Below are 12,574 nucleotides of genomic sequence, written 5' to 3'. Positions count from 1 at the left end.
CCGTGTGAGATCTCGGAGGGTGATCACGGTACAGGTATATCTGTGTGAGAGATCTCGGAGGGTGATCACGGTACAGGGTATCCGTGTGAGATCTCGGATGGTGATCACGGTACAGATATATCTGTGTGAGATCTCGGACGGTGATCACGGTACAGGTGTATCCGTGTGAGATCTCGGACGGTGATCACGGTACAGATATATCTGTGTGAGATCTCAGACGGTGATCACGGTACAGGTATATCTGTGTGAGATCTCAGAGGGTGATCACGGTACAGGTGTAGTACAGATATATCTGTGGGGTCCTGAGGCGGAGGAAGTGCATTGCCTGCATGTGCCTCCTCGGGGGGTGGTCTGACACCTAGGTGATTTGAGCTCCAGAAATGTAGAGTAGGTCGAACCATGAGCCTCCAGCCCCTGTGTGCCTCAAGAAAGCTGAGCTAGATATCGACCAAGGCCAATGACACGACCAATCCCGGAGCATCCTCGCCGATGTCCGGCTACTGAGAGGGCCGGTGCGATTCCTTTCCTCAAGGGTGCAGTTAAAATCATCCTCATGATAACGCACTCATTATGATCTATCCATCGCAGCAAAGCAGACACCTCTCGGAACAGGCGTGCCTGCATCGGGCCGCCCTCGGGACATACACATTGACAAGTGCATTGGTACACCATCCTGACTCATGGCGACATGAGGTAGATGGCCTGGCACGGCTTCTTGGACTTCAACTATCCCGCGATCGGAAAAGGAGGCCGACAAGATGGCCTCCCCACTGGAAGTGGAGCTGAGGTGACTCACGTGGACCCATTACCCCCAGAACCCCTGGACGATGGGCTTTCTGAGCCCTCTCCTGTTTTCACCCTACAACCATTCTCCAGGAGCCTCTTGAACTGACGAGGCTCCTTACGGGTCACCTCACCTCCTCTTCCCTTCTTCTGGACGTATGTGCGGATCAGCTAGATGACCCCTCCCAGACCGGACGAGCAATCAGTGGCCAACAGGGCCTTGAAAGGTTCCCTCCAATAATCTCGCATGAACTGTCAGATCTCCACAGGAACGTGCCGGTACTCTCTCCGATGACGGGAACGTGCCGGTACTCTCTCCGGTGACGGGAACGTGCCGGTACTCTCTCTGATGATGGGAACGTGCCGGTACTCTCTCCAGTGACGGGAACGTGCCGGTACTCTCTCCGGTGACGGGAACGTGCCGGTACTCTCTCTGATGATGGGAACGTGCCGGTACTCTCTCTGGTGATGGGAACGTGCCGGTACTCTCTCCGGTGACGGGAACGTGCCGGTACTCTCTCTGATGATGGGAACGTGCCGGTACTCTCTCCGGTTATGGGAACGTGCCAGTACTCTCTCTGATGATGGGAACGTGCCGGTACTCTCTCCGGTGATGGGAACGTGCCGGTACTCTCTCTGATGATGGGAACGTGCCGGTACTCTCTCCGGTGATGGGAACGTGCCGGTACTCTCTCCGGTGATGGGAACGTGCCGGTACTCTCTCCGGTGATGGGAACGTGCCGGTACTCTCTCTGGTGATGGGAACGTGCCGGTACTCTCTCCGGTGACGGGAACGTGCCGGTACTCTCTCTGATGATGGGAACGTGCCGGTACTCTCTCCGGTGATGGGAACGTGCCGGTACTCTCTCTGATGATGGGAACGTGCCGGTACTCTCTCCGATGATGGGAACGTGCCGGTACTCTCTCCGGTGACGGGAACGTGCCGGTACTCTCTCCGATGATGGGAACGTGCCGGTACTCTCTCCGGTGATGGGAACGTGCCGGTACTCTCTCCGGTGATGGGAACGTGCCGGTACTCTCTCCGGTGACGGGAACGTGCCGGTACTCTCTCCGGTGATGGGAACGTGCCGGTACTCTCTCCGGTGATGGGAACGTGCCGGTACTCTCTCCGGTGACGGGAACGTGCCGGTACTCTCTCCGGTGACGGGAACGTGCCGGTACTCTCTCTGATGATGGGAACGTGCCGCTACTCTCTCTGGTGATGGGAACGTGCCGGTACTCTCTCCGATGACGGGAACGTGCCGGTACTCTCTCTGATGACGGGAACGTGCCGGTACTCGCTCCGGTGACGGGAACGTGCCGGTACTCTCTCCGATGACGGGAACGTGCCGGTACTCTCTCCGGTGATGGGAACGTGCCGGTACTCTCTCTGATGATGGGAACGTGCCGGTACTCTCTCCGGTGACGGGAACGTGCCGGTACTCTCTCCGGTGACGGGAACGTGCCGGTACTCTCTCCGGTGACGGGAACGTGCCGGTACTCTCTCTGATGACGGGAACGTGCCGGTACTCGCTCCGGTGACGGGAACGTGCCGGTACTCTCTCCGATGACGGGAACGTGCCGGTACTCTCTCCGATGACGGGAACGTGCCGGTACTCTCTCCGGTGACGGGAACGTGCCGGTACTCTCTCCGGTGATGGGAACGTGCCGGTACTCTCTCCGGTGATGGGAACGTGCCAGTACTCTCTCCGGTGATGGGAACGTGCCGGTACTCTCTCCGGTTATGGGAACGTGCCAGTACTCTCTCTGGTGATGGGAACGTGCCGGTACTCTCTCCGGTGATGGGAACGTGCCGGTACTCTCTCTGATGATGGGAACGTGCCGGTACTCTCTCCGGTGACGGGAACGTGCCGGTACTCTCTCCGGTGACGGGAACGTGTCGGTACTCTCTCCGGTGACGGGAACGTGCCGGTACTCTCTCCGGTGACGGGAACGTGTCGGTACTCTCTCTGATGACGGGAACGTGTCGGTACTCTCTCCGGTGACGGGAACGTGCCGGTACTCTCTCCGGTGATGGGAACGTGCCGGTACTCTCTCCGGTGATGGGAACGTGCCGGTACTCTCTCCGATGACGGGAACGTGCCGGTACTCTCTCCGGTGATGGGAACGTGCCGGTACTCTCTCCGGTGACGGGAACCTGCCGGTACTCTCTCTGATGACGGGAACGTGCCGGTACTCTCTCTGGTGACGGGAACGTGCCGGTACTCTCTCTGATGACGGGAACGTGCCGGTACTCTCTCCGGTGACGGGAACGTGCCGGTACTCTCTCCGGTGACGGGAACGTGCCGGTACTCTCTCTGATGATGGGAATGTGCCGGTACTCTCTCTGATGACGGGAACGTGCCGGTACTCTCTCCGGTGACGGGAACGTGCCGGTACTCTCTCCGGTGACGGGAACGTGCCAGTACTCTCTCCGGTGAATGGAACGTGCCGGTACTCTCTCCGGTGACGGGAACGTGCCGGTACTCTCTCTGATGACGGGAACGTGCCGGTACTCTCTCCGGTGACGGGAACGTGCCGGTACTCTCTCCGGTGACGGGAACGTGCCGGTACTCTCTCCGGTGACGGGAACGTGCCGGTACTCTCTCCGGTGATGGGAACGTGCCGGTACTCTCTCTGATGACGGGAACGTGCCGGTACTCTCTCCGGTGACGGGAACGTGCCGGTACTCTCTCCGGTGATGGGAACGTGCCGGTACTCTCTCCGGTGATGGGAACGTGCCGGTACTCTCTCTGGTGACGGGAACGTGCCGGTACTCTCTCTGGTGACGGGAACGTGCCGGTACTCTCTCCAGTGACGGGAACGTGCCGGTACTCTCTCCGGTGACGGGAACGTGCCGGTACTCTCTCCGGTGATGGGAACGTGCCGGTACTCTCTCTGATGACGGGAACGTGCCGGTACTCTCTCTGATGACGGGAACGTGCCGGTACTCTCTCCGGTGATGGGAACGTGCCGGTACTCTCTCCGGTGACGGGAACGTGCCGGTACTCTCTCCGGTGAGGGGAACGTGCCGGTACTCTCTCCGGTGACGGGAACGTGCCGGTACTCTCTCCGGTGACGGGAACGTGCCGGTACTCTCTCCGGTGAGGGGAACGTGCCGGTACTCTCTCCGGTGACGGGAACGTGCCGGTACTCTCTCCGGTGACGGGAACGTGCCGGTACTCTCTCCGGTGAGGGGAACGTGCCGGTACTCTCTCCGGTGACGGGAACGTGCCGGTACTCTCTCTGATGACGGGAACGTGCCGGTACTCTCTCTGGTGATGGGAACGTGCCGGTACTCTCTCTGGTGACGGGAACGTGCCGGTACTCTCTCCGATGACGGGAACGTGCCGGTACTCTCTCCGGTGACGGGAACGTGCCAGTACTCTCTCCGGTGATGGGAACATGCCGGTACTCTCTCTGGTGACGGGAACGTGCCGGTACTCTCTCTGGTGACGGGAACGTGCCGGTACTCTCTCCGATGACGGGAACGTGCCGGTACTCTCTCCGATGACGGGAACGTGCCGGTACTCTCTCCGATGACGGGAACGTGCCGGTACTCTCTCCGGTGACGGGAACGTGCCAGTACTCTCTCCGGTGATGGGAACATGCCAGTACTCTCTCCGGTGACGGGAACGTGCCGGTACTCTCTCTGGTGACGGGAACGTGCCAGTACTCTCTCCGGTGACGGGAACGTGCCGGTACTCTCTCTGATGACGGGAACGTGCCGGTACTCTCTCCGGTGATGGGAACGTGCCGGTACTCTCTCTGGTGACGGGAACGTGCCGGTACTCTCTCCAGTGATGGGAACGTGCCGGTACTCTCTCTGATGATGGGAACGTGCCGGTACTCTCTCTGGTGACGGGAACGTGCCGCTACTCTCTCCGGTGATGGGAACGTGCCGGTACTCTCTCCGGTGATGGGAACGTGCCGGTACTCTCTCTGATGATGGGAACGTGCCGGTACTCTCTCCGGTGATGGGAACGTGCCGGTACTCTCTCCGGTGACGGGAACGTGCCGGTACTCTCTCTGGTGACGGGAACGTGCCGGTACTCTCTCCGGTGATGGGAACGTGCCGGTACTCTCTCCGGTGATGGGAACGTGCCGGTACTCTCTCCGGTGACGGGAACGTGCCGGTACTCTCTCCGGTGACGGGAACGTGCCGGTACTCTCTCCGGTGAGGGGAACGTGCCGGTACTCTCTCCGATGACGGGAACGTGCCGGTACTCTCTCCGGTGATGGGAACGTGCCGGTACTCTCTCCGGTGATGGGAACGTGCCGGTACTCTCTCTGGTGACGGGAACGTGCCGGTACTCTCTCCGGTGACGGGAACGTGCCGGTACTCTCTCCGGTGACGGGAACGTGCCGGTACTCTCTCTGATGACGGGAACGTGCCGGTACTCTCTCCGGTGATGGGAACGTGCCGGTACTCTCTCCGGTGATGGGAACGTGCCGGTACTCTCTCCGGTGATGGGAACGTGCCGGTACTCTCTCCGGTGATGGGAACGTGCCGGTACTCTCTCCAGTGACGGGAACGTGCCGGTACTCTCTCTGGTGACGGGAACGTGCCGGTACTCTCTCCGGTGATGGGAACGTGCCGGTACTCTCTCCGGTGACGGGAACGTGCCGGTACTCTCTCCGGTGATGGGAACGTGCCGGTACTCTCTCTGGTGACGGGAACCTGCCGGTACTCTCTCTGGTGACGGGAACCTGCCGGTACTCTCTCTGGTGATGGGAACGTGCCGGTACTCTCTCCGGTGATGGGAACGTGCCGCTACTCTCTCCGGTGATGGGAACGTGCCGGTACTCTCTCCGGTGATGGGAACGTGCCGGTACTCTCTCTGGTGACGGGAACGTGCCGGTACTCTCTCTGGTGATGGGAACGTGCCGGTACTCTCTCCGGTGACGGGAACGTGCCGGTACTCTCTCTGGTGATGGGAACGTGCCGGTACTCTCTCTGATGATGGGAACGTGCCGGTACTCTCTCCGGTGATGGGAACGTGCCGGTACTCTCTCTGATGATGGGAACGTGCCGGTACTCTCTCTGGTGACGGGAACGTGCCGGTACTCTCTCCGATGACGGGAACGTGCCGGTACTCTCTCCGGTGACGGGAACGTGCCGGTACTCTCTCTGATGACGGGAACGTGCCGGTACTCTCTCCGGTGATGGGAACGTGCCGGTACTCTCTCTGATGACGGGAACGTGCCGGTACTCTCTCCGGTGATGGGAACGTGCCGGTACTCTCTCCGGTGATGGGAACGTGCCGGTACTCTCTCCGGTGATGGGAATGTGCCGGTACTCTCTCTGATGACGGGAACGTGCCGGTATTCTCTCCGGTGACGGGAACGTGCCGGTACTCTCTCTGATGACGGGAACGTGCCGATACTCTCTCTGATGACGGGAACGTGCCGGTACTCTCTCCGGTGACGGGAACGTGCCGGTATTCTCTCCGGTGATGGGAACGTGCCGGTACTCTCTCCAGTGACGGGAACGTGCCGGTACTCTCTCCGGTGATGGGAACGTGCCGGTACTCTCTCCAGTGACGGGAACGTGCCGGTACTCTCTCCGGTGATGGGAACGTGCCGGTACTCTCTCCGGTGATGGGAACGTGCCGGTACTCTCTCCGGTGATGGGAACGTGCCGGTACTCTCTCCGGTGACGGGAACGTGCCGGTACTCTCTCAGGTGACGGGAACACGCTTGTACCAACGTGCTGGGCCAAAATACCAAGCTGTGTGTTTTTACCGGTGCATCCTGACTCTCAGGTTCCATCAGCCCTTTCTTCTACCCTGGCTAGAGAAAGGGGTCTCTGACCATGGGACATAGGAGCAGAATTAAGCCATTCAGCCCATCAAATCTACTCCATCACAGCTGATTTATTATCCCTCTCAACCCCATTCTCCTGCCTACTCTCCACAACCTTTGATGCCCTGCCTAATCAAAAAACTATCAAAATCTGCTTTAAGTATCCCCAATGACTTGTCTGTGGCAATGAATTCCACAGACTCTCCACCCTCTGGCTAAAGAAATTCCTCCTCATCTCTGTTCTAAATGGATCGCCTTGTATTCTGAGGCTGTGTCCTCTAGTCCACTATCGATGCCTTTCAATATTCGATAGGCTTCAATCCCCCTTGAGCCTTCTCTGGACCCTCTCCAATGTTAGCACATCTTTTCTTCGATAAGAGGCCCAAAATTGCTGACATACTCCAAGTGTGGTCTGACCAATGCCTTTTAAAGCCTCAGCGTTACATCCATGCTTATTCCTCTGGAATAAAATATTCCCCATCGGTTCTGACCGCTGAATTCACCGGCCAGTTTCTATCAGGTTGAAGTTATCACCACTTGGTGTTGCTGAACAGGTAAGCCAGGCTTCTCCCACCCGGACACCCCTTCATCCCTGCAACAGCTCTCCCCCTTGAGGGGTTCGACCCACCACTGACTCAGTGCCTGAACCAAACCGAAGTTCAGATTCAAGGTCACGTACACTGCCAAATGAAACAAGACCAAGGTACACAACACAGTACACATAACTCACATACACGACACATAAAGTGATATGGTAAACTCACACAGTAAGGCACAGTTACGACACATTAATGCTACTACCAGTTCATGCATGATGAGACCTGGGTGTTGGCAAGGAGGTCAGTAGAATTAGGCCTGGGAGAAAAAGGAGTTTTCCATCCTGACAGACCTTGGTCCTGATGCTATGGTACCTCCTGCTTGATGGCAGGGAGTCCCTGCTCCACCTTGAATTCGTCCTGATCGATGGGGGTTCTGGGAACTATGTACTTACCCTCCTGCAACCACATCTCCACCCTTCCCAACAGCCCACAACCCCCTCCAGAGAGGATCATGCTACCCCCACTACGTTTCCCAGACTCCTGGTGGAACAGGCCCCACAGCATCCACCGGGTCTCACTGTCCACACCCGCAGAGATATCCTACCTCTCCTCACCCAAGGCACCCCACTCCTCCCTCTGAAAATCCTGTCACCCAGAAAAGAAAGGAAAAGGAACAGAGTTTGACACTTTCCTCTGAAGATCGGCCTGGATTTTGCTTGTAGTGGCAACCTTCCTTCCTGCAGATTCCCAGGAACTCCAGAGGATGGGACACCCAGGGGTGCTGCCGGTGCCTAGTTGACATCCCAATTGTTTTGTTTAACTTTGGTGGCCAGTGTTTGTTGAACCATGATGTCTGTGTGTGCTTTGTGATGATTATTTAGCGCTTTGACCGTTCCATGTCGCATGGTCTCGGAGATTGATTTTCATTCCATGTTTGCGTTTTGGTCTGTTTAAGCCGTAATTTTTTTTTCTCTCTTCCCACCAACCAGATGCTCCCATCATCCTGTCTCCCACCATCAACATTCCTTCCTCCCGTCCCGTTAGGACAGGGACAACCCCTGTCACCATAGCAACCAGCACCACCAAACCTGGCAAAGGTTCCGGGGCGCGAGGTACAGTACAAACCCTCCATTACTCTACCAACTAGTTGACAAACTTAGCCGATAGTGATTAGTTCAGTAGATGCTTTCTTAGCCTGCTTTTTCTTATTATAAGTTCATTTCTGGAAACTGGCTGGTGGGAGGGAGGTGAGATGTATCATGGGTCCGAGTGGATGAAGGGTGGGGGTCTTCTTCTCAGCTTCCCACCCATCCTGGGGCGTACGGCACTGACAGCAGCTCACCAGAATCCTCCGTCCTGGGCCAGTCTTCCAAACTGTCCCCAGGTGTAGCCCATCGAAGATCCTTCCCCTCCCAGGAATGGGGTCTTTGGGGCTTCTGCTGGCATTTCTGTAGCTCTGGGTTTTTAACAGGATGGATTTCTAGCCCCATGTCTGACCCTCCTCCCTTTGCAGCCGGGCTTGGGAATACTCCTGGCAGAGTTGGTGAGGGGTCTACCAACCAGCTTTACATCCCAGGTGAGCCTCACATTAGCAAGGTCTGACCAAAGCATTGAATTCCTGGACATGGGAACAGGCCATAGGAGGGGCAATTGTTGAAGAATTTATTCCTCCAGTCCCTTGCCTCCTGTATGAAGCTCAGCCCCCCTCCCCCTCCCCAGAGAGTAGTTGAATCTACTCTCTAAAGGTTCCTGTCACCATGCAGGTCTGGTCCCCAAACAGGCAGGCATGTGCTGTTGACACCACAGGTAGTTTTAGCATACCCACCCCTCGCCTACCTGTTGACCCCCCTCCATTGGAGGGCTTTGGGTCTGGGGGAAGCAGAGAGATGTACAACACTGAGTTGCTGAAGATGACTACTTCTGGTTACCCCTCTCTGGGGTAAAGGAGTCGCAGTCATGGGGCTACCTAGTTAAACAATCTAGGTGACCATTGTTAGTCACCATCACCAGATGATGGTGATCTTCAAGTCACCATAAGACCTAGGAGCAGAATTAGGCCATTCAGCCCATCGAATCTGCTCCGCCACTCCATCATGGCTGATCTATTATCTCTCTCAACCCCATTCTCCTGCCCTATCCCATAACCTTTGATGCCCTGACTGATCAAGAACCTATCAACCTCCACCTTAAATATAGCCAATGACTTGGCCTTCTCAGCCGTCTGTGACAATGACTTCCACAGATTAACTATTCTCTGGATAAAGAAATTCCTCCTCATCTCCGTTCCGAAAGGACAGTCTTGTATTCTGTGGCTGGGCCTTGTGCCCTGAGGAACATCCTCTCCACTCTTACGAGGCCTCTCACCTTCCACCATGTGAGATGGGCACTAGCTTTGGGGTGAGGGCAGTAGCAGGGGGAGAATCGATCTGCAGGACAACCTCACTGGAAACAGTGAGCCAGCCAATCATGCACGGCCAATTCTGGGATCATACTATGTAGATACACCCCTCAGTGCTCTGAAACATTTGAGGGAGGGTAGGCAGTGTGGTAGGAGGTGAAGGGGTGTCAGTCGGTCTTTCTTGGGGGAGTGCGTAGGGTTCCTTGGGCAGGTAGTACTAAGATGAGCATTGGCCGGTTGGGTGTGCTGAGCTGGGGGAGTGGGGAGGGTAGAGTGGGTGCTGACCGAGTCTCTGGGGGTGGTGGGGAATCCCAGATAGAACAGGCCACCTCAGGTGTCCCAGCTGGGCAAGGGACCCAGGTGAGAAGCCTGGGGTGGGATGGGGGGAGGTGTTCTTTTGTCGAGAGGAGGGCCAGCAACCACAGAGGGAGCCCTGCCCACAGTGCAGTCAGGGAGTGAGGTCAGTGAGGGAGCCTTCCCATATCCCCTCAGTCTCTCCCAGCAGGGCAAAGCCTGGGCCGCTGTTGCCACTGGTTTCGATCATGTGCAGTCACATAATGAGGTGGGCAACAATCAGAGCCATTGGAAGACGCTGTCTGTCAAGAGTACGTTGAGTTGCTTTGCTGTGTTTGATTTGATTTTCTCCTCAGTTTTGCGAACCATTTTGTTTTTCTTTCCTTTACCCATGTCGGCCACCACCCACAGCCTCGGTGAGGTCCTCGCCCCCGACCGGCCCGGCTCAAGGTAAGAAAGCGGCGGGACGATGAGGTGGTCCCGCTCCCGCCTCTCAGTGACACTACCTTCTCCCCCCTCTTCCTACTCTTTCTCTCTCCCTCCATCCACATCCCTGATCATGTGACCACCACTCACCAACCTGCTGGGCACACGGTCACATGTGGGCACCAATCAGACTCATTGGCAGGGTAGTGTTTATTTCCGCAGATCCAGGAACCCTAGCCCTCACTCATACTAGAGCAGTGCCCCCCACACATCCTCTCTCATCCCTCTTTCAGACACATGGGCATCTCCCTCTCTGCCCCGTGACACCAGCACTGCTCCACAACCCTGCAGAAAGTCCTGCAAACCGACCCCACAGGTCCCAGGATACACCCTCCCCACCCCTCAGTCACATCAGCACCCTCTTCCTTCCCCACAACCCAACTCTCTCCCTCTACACTTCCCCATTAGATCCTGGGACCCTCTCCCCACCTCTCAGTCCGTCTCTCTTCCCCCTCACCACCACTGTCACAACCTGGGACCCTCTCCCCACCTCTCAGTCCGTCTCTCTTCCCCCTCACCCCCACTGTCACATCCTGGGACCCTCTCCCCACCTCTCAGTCCGTCTCTCTTCCCCCTCACCCCCACTGTCACATCCTGGGACCCTCTCCCTACCCCTCAGTCACATCAGCACCCTCTTCCTTCCCCACAACCCAACTCTCTCCCTCTACACTTCCCCCTTTAGATCCTGGGACCCTCTCCCCACCTCTCAGTCCGTCTCTCTTCCCCCTCACCCACACTGTCACATCCTGGGACCCTCTCCCCACCTCTCAGTCCGTCTCTCTTCCCCCTCACCCCCACTGTCACATCCTGGGACCCTCTCCCCACCTCTCAGTCCGTCTCTCTTCCCCCTCACCCCCACTATCACATCCTGGGACCCTCTCCCCACCTCTCAGTCTGCCTCTCTTCCCCCTCACCTCCACTATCACATCCTGTGACCCTCTCCCCACCTCTCAGTCCGTCTCTCTTCTCCCTCACCCCCACTATCACATCCGGGGACCCCCTCCCCACCTCTCAGTCCGTCTCTCTTCTCCCTCACCCCCACTATCACATCCTGGGTCCCTCTCCCCACCTCTCAGTCTGTCTCTCTTCCCCATCACCCCCACTGTCACATCCTGGGACCCTCTCCCCACCTCTCAGTCTGTCTCTCTTCCCCCTCACCCCCACTGTCACATCCTGGGACCCTCTCCCCACCTCTCAGTCTGTCACTCTTCCCCCTCACCCCCACTGTCACATCCTGGGACCCTCTCCCCACCTCTCAGTCTGTCTCTCTTCCCCATCACCCCCACTGTCACATCCGGGGACCCTCTCCCCACCTCTCAGTCTGTCTCTCTTCCCCCTCACCCCCACTGTCACATCCTGGGACCCTCTCCCCACCTCTCAGTCTGTCTCTCTTCCCCCTCACCTCCACTATCACATCCGGGGACCCTCTCCCCACCTCTCAGTCTGTCTCTCTTCTCCCTCACCCCCACTATCACATCCTGGGACCCTCTCCCCACCTCTCAGTCTGTCTCTCTTCCCCCTCACCCCCACTGTCACATCCTGGGACCCTCTCCCCACCTCTCAGTCTGTCTCTCTTCCCCATCACCCCCACTGTCACATCCTGGGACCCTCTCCCCACCTCTCAGTCCGTCTCTCTTCCCCCTCACCCCCACTATCACATCCTGGGACACACTCCCCACCTCTCAGTCTGTCTCTCTTCTCCCTCACTGTCACATCCTGGGACCCTCTCCCCACCTCTCAGTCTGTCTCCCTTCTCCCTCACCCCCACTATCACATCCTGGGACCCTCTCCCCACCTCTCAGTCTGTCTCTCTTCCCCCTCACCCCCACTGTCACATCCTGAGACCCTCTCTCCACCTCTCAGTCTGTCTCTCTTCCCCCTCACCCCCACTGTCACATCCTGGGACCCTCTCCCCACCTCTCAGTCTGTCTCTCTTCTCCCGCACCCCCACTGTCACATCCTGGGACCCTCTCCCCACCTCTCAGTCCGTCTCTCTTCCCCCTCACCCCCACTATCACATCCTGGGACACTCTCCCCACCTCTCAGTCTGTCTCTCTTCTCCCTCACTGTCACATCCTGGGACCCTCTCCCCACCTCTCAGTCTGTCACTCTTTCCCCGACCCCCACTATCACATCCTGGGACCCTCTCCCCACCTCTCAGTCTGTCTCTCTTCCCCCTCACCCCCACTATCACATCCTTGGACCCTCTCCCCACCTCTCAGTCCGTCTCTCTTCTCCCACACTGTCACATCCTGGGACCCTCTCCCCA

At 57.7% G+C, this 12,574-nt stretch overlaps 1 protein-coding gene across 1 annotated transcript in view; it reads left to right on the top strand.

Moving 5' to 3' along the window:
• The window catches only part of LOC132393583 (cell adhesion molecule 2-like), a 225,939-nt gene that overhangs the window by 195,259 nt on the left and 18,106 nt on the right, over positions 1-12,574 (top strand). The window contains exons 8-9 of the mRNA XM_059969022.1: positions 8,117-8,239; positions 10,231-10,269. Coding sequence (XP_059825005.1) covers positions 8,117-8,239; positions 10,231-10,269 — 162 coding nt within the window. The remainder of the gene's footprint in view (positions 1-8,116; positions 8,240-10,230; positions 10,270-12,574) is intronic.

Source organism: Hypanus sabinus, chromosome 4 (assembly GCF_030144855.1).
Source record: "Hypanus sabinus isolate sHypSab1 chromosome 4, sHypSab1.hap1, whole genome shotgun sequence".
Taxonomy (NCBI): domain Eukaryota; kingdom Metazoa; phylum Chordata; class Chondrichthyes; order Myliobatiformes; family Dasyatidae; genus Hypanus; species Hypanus sabinus.
Note: the sequence above shows the minus strand (reverse complement) of the source record. Positions and strands in the feature narration are given on the sequence as shown.